We start from the raw sequence: 21634 nt of genomic DNA on the forward strand, positions 1-21634 counted from the left end.
TGCATTAATGATACTATCTAATATAAAATGTAGTTATTAATTATATTCATGATAATAATAGTAGGCAAATACTGAATACACGTCATGTCTTCATCTCATCCTTAATACGACTGCCAAATTTAACTTCCTCAAATAAACTCTAACCATGACTTTTTATTACCCATGGTAAACGTGAAGCTCTTAGACAGTAAGTCTGCCTTCTGGAATGAGTTCAGATAATGAATGTAATGTTTAGAACAGTGCCAGGTCACTATTATTACTATGGAAGACAGTATTGCATAGTGGTCAAGAACATGGACTATGGATCTAGCCATATATTATAATTTTGGTTCTGCCATAAACGATGTGACTTTGCACAAGTCAGCTAAACATTCAGAACCATAGTTTCCTCATCAATGATAAGAGATAAGGATAGCTCCTAGCGATGTAAAAGGGACATGAATTAATACAGATAAAGTTTAGGACAGGCATGGCAGGGTACTAACAGATATATAGGTATCACTTTCCCATTATATCTGTTCCTGTGCTCTGAACTCCTTCATATGCCATGTCTTTTAGTCCATTTTAACATGCTTGATATTTTGATCTGCCTACATTGCTTCTTCCTCTGAAATTTACACCGTTGTATTTACTACCTTTTCAGTTCCTTCAAAATCCTGTTCAAATCACATCACATCCATGAGACAATCCCTCACCACTTCACCATGAAGTAATCCCTCCTTCTTTTGAATACTGTGCCAATGTACAAATTTTTGCAAATGTCTATAGTGATCCTTCCTATGTCCAAAATTCTTACTGAGATCTTTCATTTAATTTTTTCCATTTTGCATATATTTTTAACTCTTACCTAAAAAATGTCTGCTTGTCAAAGATAAAGACAATGTCCTATAAATTTATGTAAGCCTATTACACTTAATGGTAAACCAATCTATGGGCACCTTACTTAAACACCTTGAGCTTCAATATCACCAAAAAAAGGGGGAAGTCATACCTAACTTGTAAGACTGTTGTACAGATTAAATTCAGATATATTTTTTTGTTAGGTATATATGTGAAAAAATCTGCAGGTAATTATAGTAGTTTATGTATGTATAGTGGTATGTTTATTTTAATCTAAGTTAATGCATTAGATACTAGTGGACAATACCCTAAAATAATTTTAACTAATACTACCTACTTTTATAGACTCCTGATTTATTACAGAACTTGTTTAATGTGAATGGGTCCTGACTGAGACAAACTAAGATAACTAAATCTTTTATATGAAGTCAACTAAATTTGTCACATACTGGGATGTCTGGGTGGCTCAGTCGGTTAATCATCCAACTTTGGCTTAGGTCATGGTCTCATGGTTTATGAGTTCAAGTCCCACATCTGGCTCTCTGCTGTCAGCACACAGCCTGCTTCAGATCCTCTGTCCCCCTCTATCTCTGCCCCTTCCCTGCTCACACTTTCTTTCTTTCTCAAAACTAAATAAACATTTAAAAAATAAATTTGTCATGTACTTTATATGCACTTGAAACCTTTATTTGTGCTTATTTTCATTTTTCATTTTTATTTATTTATTTTGAGAGAGAGAGAAGGAGAGAGCAGGAGAGGGACAGAGAATCCAAGCAGGCTCCACATTGTCAGCATAGAGGCCGACATGGGGCTCAATCCCACAAACCATGAGATCATAACCTGAGCCAACATCAAGAGTGGGTCATTTAACTGACTGAGCCACCCAGGTGCCCCGAAAACCTTGTTTTAAAATTAAGTGTCGTTATCAACAAATGATCCTACCTAAATTTTGTACATTTTGGTCTTAAAAACAGTACTGTGGTTGGGAATACAGATTTGAAATTTCTAGTCTCCTAATTGAATGTTCTATTTGATGTTGCTACCCTGAAACTACACATACGCATGAAGCAAAAAGAAAATATTTAAAATAATTCTGTCTTATATTCTATGTGAACTCAGACTGCATTCCCCTTAATAAATGTACCTCTTGATGTTCAACTGAGGAAGTCTTCAACTTGTTTTTAATTTACCATGTTGCAACTCACTTTATTTGTGTCCTTAATTTCATGCTCTCTGATCTGATGCTAATTTATTCAACAATTATTCTCAACCTGCAGCACACAGATAATGAGACATAAGTGCAACTGAATCGTGTTATTTTTCTGATTGAAGCTGAGGGAGGGAGTCTGAAGTAGCACTTCTATGGATGATGTCATCACGAACCTTCATCTTTATGGTATCACTGCCCTATGTGCCAGAAACATGGGCCTGAATTCAAATTCCTTCTCTGATGTGTTGTTAAATAGGGCATATCATAAATAGTTATATATTCTAGAGAGATTTCATGAGAAATGATGTAAAAAACCCACAGGCCCTGCCTTAATTGACTTATTCACAGTGCAGTATGCTTTCATGTAATATATACAGTGCCAACTTTTACTATTTAAAGAGATTAAAAAATAAAATAAAAATATCAAATTTTCCCATCACAGCATCTTTAGTTCTTTAAGACTTATTTTTCCATACTCCTGGAAATTATTATCGAAGTTGACTAAAGGAATGTTTCTTTTGAATCTTAAAGTGATTCATAGTTATATTTCTTAATCCAGGATCGAGTACAAATAAGTTTAGTTCTTCTGTAAAATTAATCAATTTAAACAAAATATTAAAGGAACTTTAGAGAAATCTCTCCCTATTTCTTTTTATTTCTACGTCTGAGTAGATGGCACCTTCAATGACAATTAATTATTTACATTGTCAGACAATTCTTGACTTATTTTATAAATTTGTAATTACCTTCAACTATAGTATTTCATTCTATCTTATAAAGTCACTTCAATTTTATTATATATTATACATTATCCTGAGCTATTTCAAGCAATCTTCAAGCAAGTCTTCCTATTTTTGTATTTTCTCACATTAGCCCCTCCATACATACTATCCCAAGGTAGATTTTACTTAATCACTGCTTTCCTCTGATGCTTAATCACCAAACAAGCAAATAAACGAAGCAAAAAACATATACTTTGTTGCTTAACCTGGTATAATTTTGGCCATGACTCACATTCCACTATTTCCTTTCCAGAAAAACTCTACCTAGTTCTTGTTCTGTCCCTTTGAAACACTTCATTCAGCCCTAGAATGTCCTCTCCACTTTCTTCAGCTCTACTTGACCTTCAAGATTAATTCAAATGTGGCTTTCTCCATTAGATCGGTGTCATTTATCTTCATTTTCCTTTCTATCCTCAGTGTCTGCCTTGCATACAGTAATCACTAAATAGTGTTGAATAGCTCAGTAAAAGAAAACTTCCCAGTTGTAGAAATAGCTCAGTAGAGGAAAGCTTCCTGGTCCTACATTGGAATTTAAGCCTCTAAATGCAGAAGTTTTGTTATCTTGCTCACCTGGTATTCCTAGATCAGTGCTGAGAATGTGTAGCATTTCATATATTTGTTGAATGAATTAATTCTCAGCCAGAGACAATCATATACACTCTAGTTGCATTGCTCTGCACTTTGTCTTGCTATGCATGATATCATAATTATCTCTCTACATGCTTTATCATCCGTACTACAAAATGAGCTTCTTGAAACTGATACATGTTTATAGCCCCCCCACCCCGGTCTCTATCACAGGGCTAGACATGAATGATATTAAATGAGTAGATGACTTAATGCAGTTTTGTAAACAGTGAAAACTAGCTAGAGTGATATATAGTTTGTATTTTATTGTTAAAACTTTATTCTTTAAAACCACAATTGTTTAGAAAAAAATTAAAATTCATATGAAGGAAATTGCTTGAGAATCTTTTCACAAGATCTTGCATATAACAGTTATTACTACTACTAATCATTAACATTACTTTAAAAATTTACTGAGCTTAATTCTCCTTCTATATTATCTCTAATCTGCAAAATAATGTATTTTTTTAGACAAAAGTATTTGTTCTTATTTTACAGATAGGAAAAATTAACTTTAAAGAGATTAAATACCTTACCCAGTATCATAAAACTAGTATATGATAATGCCACGTTTTAAAAGAGTTTTACATAACTTCCAAACCCAAGCTCTTAAATAGTGCACATTACCAATCTCATATTTTATCATTCAGTATACACTGGACAAGCATTAATTTATTCAAAGATATTAATTGGTCACATAATACATGTCTATCAATATTGATCAGCACGATACAGCAGAGATAAAGAGACTGAGTTCCTGCCTTTATAAAATTTATTTTGGGTGGGGGAGACAGAAATTAAGTGAATAAATACATTCATGATATATTTAATGAGAAAATAAAGCTAGGTGAAGAAACTAGGGATTGTTTCTACTGAGGGTTAGTGATTTCTATTTTATTTAGTGAAAGCCCTCTCTGATAAGGCTTGAATGAAGTGAAGGTGTGGGCTTACAGATATCTAGGAACACAATGTTATAGAAATAAGGACCCCCAAGTCTCAAATGGAACTTTCATGGGATACTCAAAAATATCAAGGGCATTTTTGCTTCAGTGGAATGAAGGAGAGGAGTCTGGAGGAAGCTAATCTGAAGGTAGAGCAGGAGGATAGATACTGCACACCCTCTTTGGTCCCTATGAAGACCATCTCTTAATCTGATCTTTGCAGCCTTTAGAACCAAGATGTGATGGAGTCTATTATCAATGTTAACAGGATCAGTCAGGCTTCTGTATTAAGTGTAGATGGTAGGAGCCAATGTCCAAGCAGAGAGACCATGGGAAAGCTACTGACATTATTCAGACCTCCTTATGGATTAGATCAGGGTACTGATCTAGCAAGATGGAGAGTAGTAGATGCATTCTTAGATATTTTGAAGACAATTACAGTAAGACTTCTTGTGATTCAGATATGGAGTGTGAGAAAAAGAGAGGAGTCAACAATAATTATAAATTATTTGTCATTAGTTTCTCAAAGAGAGGAATTGCCATTTACAGGAAAAAAGTCTGGGAGGAGCAAGGCTGTGGTTGGTAATCAGTAGTTTAGTTTTGAACCACTTATATTTGAGAAGGATCCAATGACTGATGTTCTGTCTGAAGATGGACTTAAAAATGAAAATGTTTGAAGTATGAGTATGCTTGAATTTTGCATCATCCATTTCATGAAATGAAACAAATTCTATGAACCAGTGACAAACCATGATGGAAATATATTTACAGCTGAAATAGATATAAAAGCCAGCTCATTAATTCAGTACCTGTTTTTATTTGTTAGGACATAAAAAGAGGTTGAAAAAATATATGAAAAATAATTATTAGATATTTACAAGTGCTCTTCCTGATATATAAATCCTGCTCATCTGAAAAAAAAATTATAGAATATAGAAACAAAAACTAATAAATTACTATTTATTAGTAATTACTATAAATTGTTATTAGTATAAATAACTGTTTATTAGTAAATGTATTTTTAAAGTATTTTCATTAATAAAACAAAGCTGTCAGATTTCTTAATTCTTGGATTCCCACTTCCTCTGAAAAGTCCATATTTTCTGAATCCAAAAGTAATTATCTACCTTCACTAATGTCAGAACAATTCCAATTCATTTTTAATTTTAGAAATGAGCATCTGATGAAAAAGTTTCTATCAGTGTAAACAATCTGAAATAAAAGAGGATATTATGGAAAGTTTGGAATTTTTATTTATAGAAACATTTGGTATTTTCATCATCCTATCCTAGGTAATGTATATAGACTTTTGATTTTATCATCTTTCACCAAATTAAAATTATATAGTGTTATAAATTATTTTTCCCTAAATTGTTAACCAACAACTAAGGACCATAATGGAATTAAAATATGAGAGCCCCTTTTTTAAAAATTTTACTAATTTATTTTGAGAGAGACAGAGAGAGCTCAAATGGAAGAGGGGCAGAGAGAGAGGGAGAATTCCAAGCAGGCTCCATGAGTGCAGTCAGTGCAGAGAGCCTGATGGAAGGCTCGAACTCACAAAAACGTGAGATCATGTCCTGTACTGAAATCAAGAGTCTTTCCACTTTTTGTTTCTATGGGTTTACTCCTTTAGATACCTCATATAAATATAATCCAAGAGGGGCGCCTGGGTGGTTCAGTCGGTTAAGTGGCCGACTTCGGCTCAGGTCATGATCTCGTGGTCTGTGAGTTCGAGCCCCGCCTCAGGCTCTGTGCTGACTGCTCAGAGCCTGGAGCCTGTTTCAGATTCTGTGTCTCCCTCTCTCTCTGACCCTCCCCCATTCATGCTCTGTCTCTCTCTGTCTCAAAAATAAATAAACGTTAAAAAAAATAACTAAATAGAATCCGAGACCATTTATTTCACCATATAACACTTCAGACCACTCAGAACGTATATAAGTAATAGTCATATGTAAGGATATATTATTTACTGAGAGAAGCTAAATTCCTACCAGATCTGTCATTAGTAGTTGGATAGTTTATCATGTCATTGTCATGATTACCAAGCTTGTATTAACACAAAAGAGTAAATAGTTGTGAGATTATAAAATAAAATTTAAAATTAGTATCTTGAAATCATAGGCATCATAGTACGGAGGAAAGTAAAATAGCCTTTATAGTCAAATGGACATAATGCGATTCCCAACTTTGGTTCTTATATATTCGTACTAATCAACCCAAGTTATGTATTCAATCTGTTTTTAAAATCTCACTCTTCTTTTTCTGAAAAAGTCTTTTATAATATCACTATTATGGAATTTAATAAAATTAAAAATAACACTGCTCTGTAAAAAGTGAGAATTCAATAAATCCATAAATTGTAGCTCTTTTTATGATTATCAATACTGAATGATTAAAATATAAGATTGGTGAATTCCACAAATAATGTGTTTCTATTACTACTTAGACTCTGGGCTAGGTCTTTGATAAATAATATAAAGTAGTATAAAAACTCCACTCTATGATTAGAATCATGTTTTGACATGCTTTATGAGCTCTTTTTATATAGATTTTTGATAATATGCTTTCAAAATTATTGGCAAATCTACTCTTTGTACTTCGAGCTGGATAATGGAAAATGATTTATACAGTTTTATTGAATTGACAAGGGTTAGAGTAAGCCACATTAATTATTGCTATGTCATTCTTGCAGGCTAGCAGGAACTGAGACAAAACATAAGCCAAACTAAATATAATTAGCATTAAAATGACTCAAGCATGAAAAATAATCGAATGGGTCCTGAAGTGTCTTATTCTTGTCAACAAAAGAAGATCATGCTTGTTTGCAAACATTCATTTTAATTGCTTTTCTCCCATTTTCTAAAATGTGAGAAGTATTTTAGTTTCCTATCATATTTCTCAAATAACATTTTTGTTATTGACATTACAACCTACACTGTCATAAATAATTAATCTGACTTTTGGAACTAGGTGATGAGATCTAGGAAATCTTATAGAACAAATGCCAGGTGCCCATTTCCCCAAAATGTAATCATTTATTTTTTTCTTTCCAAATGTATATTTTTCAATGTCAATAAGTCTTCTGATCAGTTCATTCTTTTTAGAGTATACATTTTTCTTCTAAGCTTAGTGAATTTGGATTGAATTTAAGGAACAAATTTACCCAAGAAAAAGATGTTTTTATAAGGGGATTCTATCCAATTTCTACTCGGTAGACCTTGGGTGAGCAGTACTAAATATTTACCACTAACCCATAATGGTAAAAAGAGAGTCCAACAAACGAGAGGGTAGATAGAATGAAGAAATTCTAGAAAAAGAGAGTAGAAAGAAACTGAAAGTTTTGTAAGTCAGAAGATAGGGAAGATGCTGCAATTATAAAGGTCTTGGGGTAGAGTAGATAATGATAGACAAGAATCAGGGTTTCAGTCTGATGGACAAGACATCTACTTACATGGTATGTGCTGAGAGGTGCCAATGAGGAAAAGCTAATACTATATTCTCTGGATATCTTCTAGAAATCAGTTCTTCCAATTCCAATTATACTATGACAGTTTCCTCATTGGATTTCTGTAAGTGAGAGTCAAAGTCAAAATAAAAGAGCTACCCTGATTGATTCCAGAAAATGGAGGCCTCCTTCTACTTGGATTAGGGCTAATGTTTAGCAAGTACACACTCTTTGGCTCTATTAGCTGTAAATTTATTGAAATGTTTCTATAGTGTTTGATAAAAAGCTGGTGCATAGGTACCCACGTGTCCCCTTTGTATACCTACTCAGTTTCATCCCTGGTGACTTCTGAATCCCCGAAATCAGGCAAATGAAGGGATGATGGTCTGGTATAGCAGGACATTCTAGGATACTCCAGCATTGTGGCTGGTGTAACTTCTGACACATAGGTACCTATGTGTCACAGTTATCACATATTTTGGCCATTACCCCTGGGGAAGTATATTAGTTGTGAAGTTTGGGGGAAAAAAAAAGGGTGGGGGGAGGGAGCTTCGACATGAAAGAAAGGCTAAAATGGGCTCTGAGATGTGAGAATGTGACTAAAAAGGTCCAAAGCAGAATTATGTTTATTTTAAAAGTTGAATTAAAATGGGTGTGGCAATATAATTAAAATAAAGTTAAACTGGAAACACTTCTCTATTCATGAGCTTAGATTACACTTAAAAACTAATTTAAAAAAAAACATAATCTTTTCTTCTCTTGTGCTGTCACAGGCACTTGCAAATACATTATGAGTTTATTTATTTATTTATTTATTTATTTATTTATTTATTTATTTTACTAAGGTATTGTATGCCCAGTCAGGTTTTAAGAAACTTGTTTCCCAACTCATCTCCTATCACTTCCTAATTGACAAGGCAAAAATCCAGGGCTTTAGCCATATTTGAGCTTGATGGGTTCTTTCATGACAAGATTTCTTGGCACATGTTGCCTCTTCTTCCTGGAATATGTTACCTTTGATTACAGGGATGTCCCCTTCAGTCTTCAAGGTTCAGATCAAATGATGACTCTCCCTCTCTAGTGTTTGTTCTCTGCATATGTGATGTTTCACCAAACGTAGGCGTCTACAAACGTATGCCAAAGGAATTATTTTAGACAAAATTTTTAAATACTTTTCTAAACATTAAAGAGGAAGAGAGAAATGTGTCTAGATTTGTAATATACTCATCACATTCAATTAAAAGAATATTGCTTCTGAAGTATGTTTTTAAAAAGATAATTATCTGAGTAAGAAATCAGTACTACCTTATTATTCTAAATAGTAACTTTTAAGTGATCTTGACATGAAAAAATCCTTTTTCTTCCTACTTATTTCTTTGTCATATGTAATTGTCTAACTTTCTATAGCTTTATTTGCACTTCTAGATAATGTTGTATGAATAAATATGTAATTTATAATTCTATGGGTTGAATGAATCACTTCTTCAGTAAAATACAGATGTTTTTTGGAGAATGCTATTATGTTAATTATAATGCATTTTATGATTATTTTTTTTGACATATGAAATTTATTGTCAAATTGGTTTCCATACAACAGCCAGTGCTCATCCCAACATGTTCTGATTGTTTAAGTGTTTCTCTTCATAATACAAAAAGTTAATTAATAGACATCCAAGATAGCAATTTTTCTGACATAAGGTATCCTTTTACTTAACTCAAAATATTTTAAACACAAATATTTTAACACAAATTTAACAAATAATTTAACACAAATGTAACAAATAATTTAAACAAAATATATTTTAACACAAATTTTATGTAACATGCTTTTACTAAATTAGTAAAGGGGCATGTTTTAAAATATAGTGAGGTCAATGTGGAGTGATAAAACTAACAATCATGTTTTAGATATTTTCTCATATAATAAGGATTTTTGATCTTATATATTTTTTAATGTTTATTTATTTTTGAGAGAGAGAGAGAGAGAGAGCAGGGGAGGGGCAGAGAGAGAGGGAGATACAGAATCTGAAGCAGGCTCCAGGCTCTGAGCTGTCAGCACAGAGCCCGACTCATGCTCGAACTCATGGACCATGAGATCATGACCTGAGCTGAAGTCAGATGCTTAACCTACTGAGCCATCCAGGCACCCCGATCTTGTATTTTTTTAAGTTTATCTGTTTATTTTGAGTGAGAGATCATGAGTAGGGGATGAGCAAAAAGAAAGGGAGAGACAGAATCTGAAGCAGACTCCACACTATCAGCACAGAGCCCAGTGAGGGACTCCAGTTCAGGAATCATGAGGTCATGACTGGAGCCGAGATCAAGAATTGGTGCTTAACTGGCTGAGCCAGCCAGGTGCCCCTGATCATGCATTTTTCACCTTGTATCACAGATACATTATATACAAAGTGCCATAATTTTATGGAAGATAAAATATGATCTATTCTCTTAGTCAACCTATATCCAGCAAGAAATTTAAACCATAGATACATAGTTAAAGTTTATAAAATAACAAAACATCAAATTCTAACTGGCCAGCACTATTCAAAGTGACTTGCATAACCATATGACTTGCTGGATACTTACCACAACTCTGTGAAGTAGGTGACATTAATACCCTTATCTTACAGATGAGAAAACTGAGGCACAAAGATAATAAATGATTTGCTCAAGATTGCATCATAAGTGATTGATCTGGCATTCAAAGCCATGCAGCATGACTTCAGAGTCTGTCCAGCTGACCTCTAGGTTGCATTTCTATATCAGACATGAAAGGGGAGGAAACAGTGATTGCTAGAGAAGTTTCCAGATAGCAAGAGAAATTAGAACAGTTTTGTTTTAATTTTTAATATTTATTTAAATTAAAGTTAGTTGACATGTAATGTAATAATGATTTCAAGAGTAGAATTTAGTGATTTCATCACTTACATATAACACCCAGTGCTCATCTCAACAAGTGCCCTCCTTAATGCCCATCACCCATTTAGCCCATTCCCCCACCCAAAAGCCATAGAACAGAGTTTTGAGGAATGAAAAAAATTTGGGCTGATAGAGAGTGTGTGTGACAGAGAGGAAAAAGGATGTATCCATGAGGAAAGGAGTTATAAGAACATAGAAATAAAGTTAGGAAAATACAGCCTATATTAAAGGGGTCGGATGCAGGACAGATAGACAGGAATTTTTATTCAGAATTGTGGGAAAGATAAATATGTTCACAGTTCTTTGCTGGATGTTATTTGGCATATTATATCATTACCTGTATTAAACTAAAATGCAGCCTTAAACTATTTTTGACAAACTGACTTTAATATTGAAAATTGTGTATTTTTATATCTTAAATGTCAATCTATTATTATTCTTATGATACTTTCCCATTACACTAAGATATCATCATGTCATGAATTTACTTGCTACTCAAAGAGGACATTTTTTAAAAGAATATATATAATTTGGAAGAAGTAATAACTTATGGCAAACATTTCCTAGATAAGAATGCCAAATCAAAACATTACAGTTCATACCATGTTTTCTTTTCAGGCAAACCCGTGATGATAGTGACAGAGTACATGGAAAATGGCTCTTTAGATACATTTTTAAAGGTAGGTTTGAGACCAACTTAATTATTCAAAGTGTTATTTGTATATTGACTATGATGTTGAAGTTGAAATTGAGTCACTGTAAAGCAGAATTTTGAAATAGAAATTTCGGGGGTCAGAATGTTTATGCTCCAAAAATAAACTTTGGTCTGAAAATTGTCCTTTTCAGAAATGTAAACAAATCCAAACCATATGTCCCCATAGTTTTCTTTAAATATATGTTAATTTGCCCCCCAAAAAATGAAAGGGGAGAAAAAGGAAGAAAACAAAGAAAAAGACAGAAGGAAAGAAAAGGAAAAAAAAGAAGCTTTTTTACAAATAGTAAGTTTTTCAGAGTATATAATGTCAGGTAGAGCAAGGAAAAAAATGTGTAAAAGGTCTATGCAACTTTTCTGTAGTAATGAAGGGACCCAATAGACTTATAACCCATCTGAGGGTCAGCCACCACTTTTACCAGTGGAATGATTACATGATAATAGATGGTATCACTAATGTCAGATCTTCTGGGTCCCAGGAAAAATATTGTTTTGTTTTTATGTGCAAGTGTCCAAATTTTAATTGTTGGCAACTCATTATATTACTAAATAGCTTGTGCCGGACAATGTAACATGTTTGCAGGCCTGATTAAACCTGTAGGCTGGCAGGTTTTCACATTTAGTGTAGCAACTATTACTACTGATTAGGCAAGGTGATGGGACAATGACTTTCTTGAGGATTATTCCAAGGACCGGTGCATTGAAGAGGACAGCTGTCTACTGATAAGCAAAGTTTTCTTCTAATCTCCAGACTCCACCAGATTCTGTTGTCAAATTTCTTACACGTATCTTCAAGTTCTCTAGTCTCTTAAGATTATATCATTCCTTTATTTCAAATTAATCATTAGTTGGGCCTTATTCCATGTACCTGCAGTGAATTCAGTGCCCTTGACAAAGACAGCAAGCTTCTAAGAAATGCTAACGTTGTCTGGTCATTGCTCAGTGATCTTTCTCCCATCTGTTGTTAAAGAAACTCCTTTGTCTCCTCCAGCCACTTCTTTTTTACTCCAATATGCCTATCCAGCTAACTTATTTTAAAGCACCTCAAAAATGTGCCATGTTCATCTAAGGCAGGTGCTAGGTTGGAGTGATGAACATTCTCCTCTGATTACTGAGAGTAAAGGAATTACAATGCAGAAAAGGGCAACTAAATGAGATTTTTGACAAGAGCTTTCAAAGTCTTGATCTGCTTTGACCAAGCAGAGGACTGGTAAATGTTACAAAATTAACAAAATATTTCATAACTTTTTCCATTTTCCTTCAGCGAGGAATGGCATATGAATTTGGTGATACTATTAATTTGGCATTTGAAGGAAGATCCTTTCAAATTTTCCCCCAGTAAGTATTGCCGCAGGACTAATATTTCTACATCGTTTCTACAGAAAAACGATGGGCAATTCACTGTGATTCAGCTTGTTGGCATGCTGAGAGGCATCGCTGCGGGAATGAAGTACCTTTCCGACATGGGCTACGTGCATAGAGACCTTGCTGCCAGAAACATCTTAATCAACAGTAACCTTGTGTGCAAAGTGTCTGACTTTGGACTTTCCAGGGTGCTGGAAGATGATCCCGAGGCAGCCTACACCACCAGGGTAAGATCTAACAGAATGCATTACTGAAACACTAGACTAGACATATTTAATTTTTAAAGGTGTTTAAAGGAAATAGTAAAAAGAACATTCCTTTCCCATAGGAAGACAGAGAGAAAAAGGGATGGTGTAAAAAATGTAATCCTTCTACAGGTTGGATAGCAGCAAATTTGTATATTAAACTCAAATAAGTAAAGTATTCACCGTATGGGTCACAAGATTTCATTTTTTTTCCCTTACAGATACTGAAAACAAAAACTTTGAGGTCAGAGTGAATACAACGCTTCGAAAATTGTACATACAGAGTTTTAAATGTAAAAGAGAAAGTTAGAGAATTTCCTAACTAAAACAAATAAATATTATATATGTATATATGAATATATAAACATGTATAACATTGGGAAGCTTAAACTCTCTGCACCACGGTGTCCTCATTTGTAAAACAAATACAGAAATGAAATACCTAAGCCTGCCTTTTAAGGACTCACATGGTAGGGAATAAAATAACTATTTCTTCAAAAAGTTTTGATTCACTGGAAGTATTTTAATGCCTAATTACTTTCCTGACATGCTATATTAACTGTTAAGCCCACATTTATGGAAAGTTGGCCACTAACTCATATTGTCATACTTAGCATAAATCAACACCCTTTTCCAGCAAAGTAATTGCTTCCTGAATCGATATGGTATATATCTGACAATTCTTTCTGTGGAAAACTGTGGGTATTGGTGTAAGAGAATTTTTGGAGCATTCTATGTATTGCATGCACCTTTTGAGTTTGAATCCCTTATCATAAACTGTGTTTAATTCTAAATCTTTCAATGTCAAGAAAACATGAAGTTAAATATCCTCAATCTTCCAACTCCTTGTGAAGCTAAAAATTTATCATTGTATCTTTTTCACTATAAGATTTGGTTAACTGTTGTGTCAATACAGAAGGACACTTTTGGCATCTCACATTTTTTTTAAATTTTTTTTAATGTTTATTTATTTTTGAGAGAGAGACAGAGTGCAAGAGCAGGGAGGGGCAGAGAAAGAGGGAGCCACAGAATCTGAAGCAGGCTCCAGGCTCTGAGTTGTGAGCACAGCTCAAGCTCACAAACTGTGAGATCATGACCTGAGCCAAGTTCAGATACTTAACCGACTGAGCCATCCAGGCGCCCCAGTCATCTCACATTCTTAAGACAGATATGTTACATATTGCTTATTTAATTCAATTATTTAAAATTACTTCAAAAAAAATTTTAAAAAAGGGGCGCCTGGGTGGCTCAGTCGGTTAAGCGTCTGACTTCAGCTCAGGTCACGATCTCGCGGTCCGTGAGTTTGAGCCCCGCGTCGGGCTCTGGGCTGATGGCTCAGAGCCTGGAGCCTGCTTCCGATTCTGTGTCTCCCTCCCTCTCTGCCCCTCCCCCGTTCATGCTCTGTCTCTCTCTGCCTCAAAAATAAATAAAACGTTAAAAATAAAATAAAATAAAATAAAATAAAAAAATAAAATAAAATAAAATAACTTCTACTCGCAGTCTAACGATAAACTCTTTTCATAGATTATAAGGCTTTTTTTTCTCAGCTGCTGCTTTGTGATTCATGGATATTTAGGGACTGTACTATACTGAAGTCCAAGAGCAACTTATCTAAGCAAACAAAGCCTTTTAATGGTTAGCTTAATAAATCAATAAATTAATTGATGGGATATCCCTCCTCTTCTAAAGCTAATTGTCATTTTCATTATTTGCATTAAGTGAAACCTCAATTAAGAATTCCGTTGGGATTACTGTTACACTTAATAAACTTGGCCTAAGCAAGAAGGAGTTTATAGACAAATCCATTCCCGGTATGATTGGTTGATATCTTAGTTAAATGCATAAAACAGATTTGTCAAGGTGTGTGTTAATGTATCATGCTGGGGGCCGGGGTGGGGGGGGAAGCGAGGAGAGGGGAGGCAGAGATCCCAAGACCTTCAAGACTTACTTCTTTGAAATGGGTCATAATAGCAGTTTATGGAAAATCCGTATATTGAGAGATGAGAAGATAAGGGAACTTCAGATAATAGCGATGTCAAATATGATGGTCAGAGGACCAGGAGAAAAGTTCTAGGCTGAAGTTTAAAGTAACTGACAATCTACAATTTTGAGAGGAATAGTATAGTTAGTTATAAAATATAACTAATTCTGTAATTATATCGTTATAGAATATCACAGTGACACACGGCCAAGCCTAATGATATAATCTTACCTATGAATATTTAATTAACAAAAGTATGTATCAGGAAAGTCTTTTTAAAGTGGTGTTACCATATATCTAAGGAACAAATAATTTAAACATAGATTGAATAGTTCAAATTAACTTCAGCTCACAGAACAACTTCAAATGTTACATGAAGCTGTTATTTCCTTAAGTTCCATTTTTTCCCTAGTGTATGAATTAAATCATTCCCTCTCTGCAAAATGGGAAGGCATAAGTTAATCTTTTCTGCAAGAAAATATTCAAATCCTGTACCCTCCCCCTTTAATATATTTTTGCTTATGGATGAAATGTTTGGTTTCCTAAGTTTGCTGGAAGGATATAAAAGTGTTTATTTTGTGAACTAAGAGGAAATCTACCAAACCAATTTTTTTTTTTTACCATGAAAAAACTCCAAACTTGATATCATGTCATAAATTTTTCCCCGCAATCTAATTTCAATAATTTTTAATTTGGTTAAATTAAGTGAGATACCTATCTCTTAGGTAAAAACAAAAACAGTATGTAACAGAAAAAACACCAAAATATGTTGGCAGAAAATAAGAGAAATCAAGTCTAAAAGAAATTGCACAATGTCGGGAGGAAATATAATTATATCTGATTTTCATGTTTGTCTTACTGTTAAACTTCTCAGGGTTGCATTCAGCAATCAAGACTTTCCATTTATAATTCCTATGTTAAAGAAAGGAAGAAAAAAACTACCCTGGGATTTTAAGTCCTTTACTCTCTGTTAGAAAGTCATGAAAGTTTACCTTATTGATTTGCTTGACTGCCTGCTTTCCCCTCTTTGAGTTGCCATCCTGATACTGTAATTGAGATGTGGGTCCTGTATGTGTTCCAGTAGTCAAATGGAATTTAAACCAGAAACCTTCCGGACAGCCAATTAGTAGTCAGTCTACAAGTGCTTACGGGCTGAGGTATGTGAAAAGAGACTGCATGCTGTCAAACAGATTCACTTAAAAATGCTACATCTCTTTCTAGATCTTTCTAGTGAGGCAGCAATATCCCCAAATGTGCTTGAAGTATGTGGGAATTCTTGTATTCTTTTCCAATTTTAGGGAGGCAAAATTCCAATCAGATGGACGGCCCCAGAAGCTATAGCTTTCCGAAAGTTTACCTCTGCCAGTGATGTCTGGAGCTATGGAATCGTGATGTGGGAGGTTGTGTCTTATGGGGAGAGACCCTATTGGGAGATGACCAATCAAGACGTAAGTATGGAACTACTCTCCCTCGGGTTTAGAATGAAATGTTTTGTTCTCTGAGTTGGAAGAAAGAATCTTTTTTCATTTCTCAAAATGACAGTTGCTTAAAAAAATGAAATACTTTGCTTACCCTCTGATCTGTTTTATTGTTGTTGAAATAGCCTTTATGCAGAAACTCAAAATGAGTTAGCACAAAAGAAAGTAAGTTACTGTTACATAAAAGCTTAGTCCCTTGCCAGACAGTTTTAGCTGTACTATAGTGATGGGTTCACTCATTTTATGTCAGTATTATTTTCAAAGATGAAGAAGAAGCCATCAGAGAATGAATACTGACAGCCACGTTTTCATGATTTGCATTTGATAAAGACAGCTAATACTCCAAACTGAAAGGATGAATGATATTGATGTAATAGTGGATGCTTTTAGGGGATAAAAATAATAATCTATGTTTTTTTTTTAATTTAAAAAAATGTAAGAAGAGTTGGACTGTCTAATATGGAGGAAAACAGATTTTTTTCTTACATGGAAAAATAATTCACACTTAGAATAATAGAATCCTAAAATTAAAGAAACTATGAAAGATTCTTCTATTCAAGTTCAGAATATTTATTATGTGATGCCTGACACATGGCTCTTTGGTCTTTGCTTTTGTAATTTTCCATTGTTACTATTCAATACAGCCTTCCCATTTTGGATCACGTTGAAATTTGATATTTTCCCTTCAAATAACAACAACTGTAAAAGCAGCTAACATATATTGAACCCTAACTATGTGCCACATACTGTCTTAAGTGCTTCGTCAACTGTCTCGTTACTTCTTTATAAAACCAGTATATGGAGCAATCTTAACTCAACAGCATACTGATTTAAAACATTTATTTTTTTCCTCCAATTATTTCTTTCATCCATGCTCTGTAAAATCTCCCACTCCTATGCCTTCAGGGGTTATTAGACAGATCCTACAGCTCTTCAGCCTCATTTTGTTGAAACAACAGTCCCATGCCAGTAATTAAGATTCAATTTCAGATATAAAAATTCAAGTCCAGTCTAAATCAAAGCCAATGCCATATCCATTTCAAAGTGTTTTCCACAACCACAAGGCCAGCCTGACCCTCGGTACCTAGAGAAGGAAGAATGGTCCCATTTTTGCTCCTCTTCCTCCTTTGGCAAAGTTTGTATCTAGATTTTTCAGAATTGCCCTTGATGGGTATGTAGAAAAGAAAGGGCAAGATTTTTTTTTTTTTTTTGCTAGTTGTTGATGCCTCCCACAGGTCAAATACCCAAACGTTGGTTCTCTAGTGAAGTATGTGTCGGAGCTCTTGAAAGGACCCCTGGGGACGGTCACCAGAGGAGGAGGGTGTCTTATGCCAACTTACTTCCAGGGTTCACCTCACTTGCTGTCTGCTCCCAATCTCACAGTCTCTTGCTGTCCAGTGCACATGTGTACTTCACCTGAGAGGGAAACCCATTCTGGTTGGAGGCTCTGCCATTGTTCCCTTTTTGGACTACTGTTGTAGACTGCTCCAGCCAGCCTGCCTTCTTCCAATATCTCCTGGTGAGATGTCAAGGTCACATGTTGGCTTTTCTAAGACTTATTTCATAGCATTCTTCTCTGATAAGTAACAGTAAATTGGGCTCAATGCATTCCCACTCCCTAACAAGCCTATGGCAAGGCAGTGAACCCTTTTTGTAGTTATCTAAAATTGCTACAATCGGTTTTCTTTGTGTCCTACTCACTTGGTTTAGGGGAAGGAGTGCTGGCTTATATTTCTCTAAATTTGGGAGAACATAGTATCTATTCACTTCAGCTTTACAATTTTAGGGCTAGTGCTGTTAAAAAAAACTGTATCATTGAATTCCTATTGTGCATCTCTCATCAGAGAGATGCTATTGTAATTCTTGTTTTGCAGTTAAGAAACTGAATTTAGAGAGATTAAATGTCTTTCTTAAGGTCACAAAAAAATAATAAAAGTAGCACCAGAAATTTCACCATGATTCTCTAAAATTGTGTACCAAACTGCCACACTATCTCCAATTAAATCAATGGCTGCTTCTTCCCTTCCATTTTCAACCAATGATCCTAGATCAGCCATCTGGATGAATATAAAATCTTCAACTGAAATTCAACTCTGGATTTTTATAACCTGAAGGAAGACCAGACCTGTTTGCTACTTACTTTTCTCCAGATAAATGCCAAATGCTAACTTGAACTACCGAGCACTTCACAGTTGGCTTCTAACTTTTCTTAAGACTTATTTTAATGCCATTCTGTCCTTTAATTGTTGTGAAAGTATTTTATTCTGCCATGCCAAGGAAAACATTGGTCCCTTATTTACCTAGTTAACTTCTTTTCAATTCTCATTCTGTAACTCAGAATTATTAGTCCTTCCCAGCTAGTGTATGATATGTGTAGCATTGTTATCTACATTATTGGCAATTTTATGTGATATAGTTGCATCTGTCACAAATAAAATTATAGACCAGAGTAGAACATGATGGTATGTAAATGCTCATAGTTTTTGTTGATCGTGACTGGGCTTGCTCATGTTGGCAGTGGGGTTGGTTGCTCTATACTGGCATACTGTGGCTCTAATCCACGTGACCTTTATCTTCCTCTGGAGACCAGTAGACTAGTGTAGATGTGAGCTCATCTGCCAAGTGACTGAAGGGCAAGAATGATCCCTATTGCATCTCATCCAGTAGCATAAAATTACATTGGCCAATCCAATAATCAGGCCAGTTGCAGTGGCCAATCCCATATTTAGGGCAATCACACTGCCTATTGTGAATGGACAATATAAAATTACACTAAGAGGGACATAGAAACAAGGAGGTATGAAGGATTTGAGACACGTTTTTTTTTTCTTTCTGATTTTAGCCATTTGAGAGTTTTGATACACTCTCAGATAACTTTAATTCAAACTATTTAGAAAATAAAAGGGAGTGCTGATATAATATTCTCAGGAAATTATAATAAAAACTAATATTTTGGCTTTGACTAGGTTTACCAAGAATCTAGATAAGGTTTAAAGTAAATGATTATAAAATTTCAGATCTTTCTGTCTGCTTTTAATAAATTGTACAATAGATGCTATGTATTTTCGAAGCAGGTTCACAATTGTTAGTAGCATTTAGCTTCTACATATAGCACTAAGTTTGATTTCCTCAATTGCTATCCAAATTTGTATTTAAGAAACATGACAGATCTGTATTTGAACACCATGATCACTGAATATTTCTTTGGAAACAAACTCTCAGAGAACAAAATAGAAGTACTGATTTGGTGTTTTGAATGATATATCCCATAATCTCTACATTCCAGATACTATCTACTTCTTAAAGGCTTTGCATCATGAAAATATTACACTGCCAAGACATGCAGAATATTCTAAATCTCCCAGAGGAGATCTTCCACCATGTCAAGGGGACAGAATGCTGCAGTGGGTTGATTTTGATTTAGGATTGCCTCTGTCATCACAGAGAAAAAACATAACAGCACATCATAAAAATAAACCAGAATGATGAAGATAATTTTAATACCAGACCGTGAACTCTGATTCAAGCTTAGGAAGCTAAGATAATATCTTGAGGTCAGTAGAGGCTTCTTTATTGATAGCAAACATTTTAAATGGCAACATTTTTCTGAACTTAAAATCCAGACCCAAATAAAAAGAGACTTAATTGCATTGCATTTTTATACTTAGTAACAATGTTTTACTCTTGCATTTATTGGGAAATATATGAATATGTACACTACACTAAGCACATAGATTACAAAATGTTTTAGAAACTCATTTATCTGTTTTTCAGTCTTCTTATGTTAGAATTACTTTTATTCTTTGTTCTTTTTTTGACTGTTTTCTATTACTATTTCTGCTGGCCTAGATCTTACTCTAAGGCAGGAAGAATTTTTGACCCCAAAAGGATATCAGCCTACTTTGTACGGGGCGTGCCTCTCGTCCTCCTTCTATTCTTTGTTGTAATTTCTGATGGGACAAAAAAAAGATACACATATCTTATATTTCTGAAATATTTTATGGTAAAACAAAAATAATATTTTATGATAACACACAGCATGTTATAATTAAAGTGTGAGGAATTTAGGTCCCATATAAATACTGAAAATTACCAAGATTTGACAGTGAACAAATTATTTGACTTAATAGCCTTAGTATAATAATATCTACAATGAGTGTATTTGAAAAATATTGGTCTTTGAAGATAATATTAGTCTTGCAAGGATAATGCTGCCTGCCCTGAGAGAAAAGCAATTATTTTAGTGACTGGTAACCTCATTTCAACTCTTATCCCTTTGGAGTAAGCGATACATAAAGAAATATCCATATTCAGTTCAAAAGTCCTGTACCTTTCTATTTAACAACAACAGCAAAAACAAAAACCAAAAATCTTGAACTAAAAGCCAGTCATTTTGGAATCTATAACTCTTGGTCAATTTCAATGATTACAAAGGGAATGGACTTGAATAGAGAATTTTTAAGATGTCTTTAATCTCTGGAATGCTACTGATCTAAGATTGATGTACTAAGAAAAAGATATACTCTATATATCTTTAATAATATTGGAAACAGAAAATAAATCCTACGAAAAAAATGGGTATATCCAGAACTATTTCTTTGGTATCTGAGATTATTTCCAAGAATATATTCTTAAACTCCAGTCACTTCTGAAAAGCCTCATATCTCACAGTAACAAAATGACTCATGTGTGAGATTTCAAGTAAATACCTAGCAACATAGGCGCTCACACCTTAGTTAAACTTAATTCATCAAAACACACTGCTGAGGGGCGCCTGGGTGGCGCAGTCGGTTAAGCGTCCGACTTCAGCCAGGTCACGATCTCGCGGTCTGTGAGTTCGAGCCCCGCGTCAGGCTCTGGGCTGATGGCTCAGAGCCTGGAGCCTGTTTCCGATTCTGTGTCTCCCTCTCTCTCTGCCCCTCCCCCCGTTCATGCTCTGTCTCTCTCTGTCCCAAAAATAAATAAAAAACGTTGAAAAAAAAAAAAACACACTGCTGATGCTCAAATTCCACCTACAAAATTCCTGCCACTCAGTTATCCAACTTACATTTTTACATCTCCTGTGATGAAGAATGCACTCCTTTCC

The 21634-nt window shown here is 34.5% G+C and overlaps 1 protein-coding gene across 9 annotated transcripts in view; it reads left to right on the forward strand.

Annotated features, from left to right (window-relative positions):
- The window catches only part of EPHA5 (EPH receptor A5), a 343473-nt gene that overhangs the window by 304898 nt on the left and 16941 nt on the right, over nt 1-21634 (forward strand). For all 9 annotated transcript variants that reach the window (XM_058722409.1, XM_058722411.1, XM_058722410.1 and 6 more), the window contains 3 exons: nt 11386-11447; nt 12862-13071; nt 16369-16518. In XM_058722409.1, coding sequence (XP_058578392.1) covers nt 11386-11447; nt 12862-13071; nt 16369-16518 — 422 coding nt within the window. The remainder of the gene's footprint in view (nt 1-11385; nt 11448-12861; nt 13072-16368; nt 16519-21634) is intronic.

Source organism: Neofelis nebulosa, chromosome 3 (genome assembly GCF_028018385.1).
Source record: "Neofelis nebulosa isolate mNeoNeb1 chromosome 3, mNeoNeb1.pri, whole genome shotgun sequence".
Taxonomy (NCBI): Eukaryota; Metazoa; Chordata; class Mammalia; order Carnivora; family Felidae; genus Neofelis; species Neofelis nebulosa.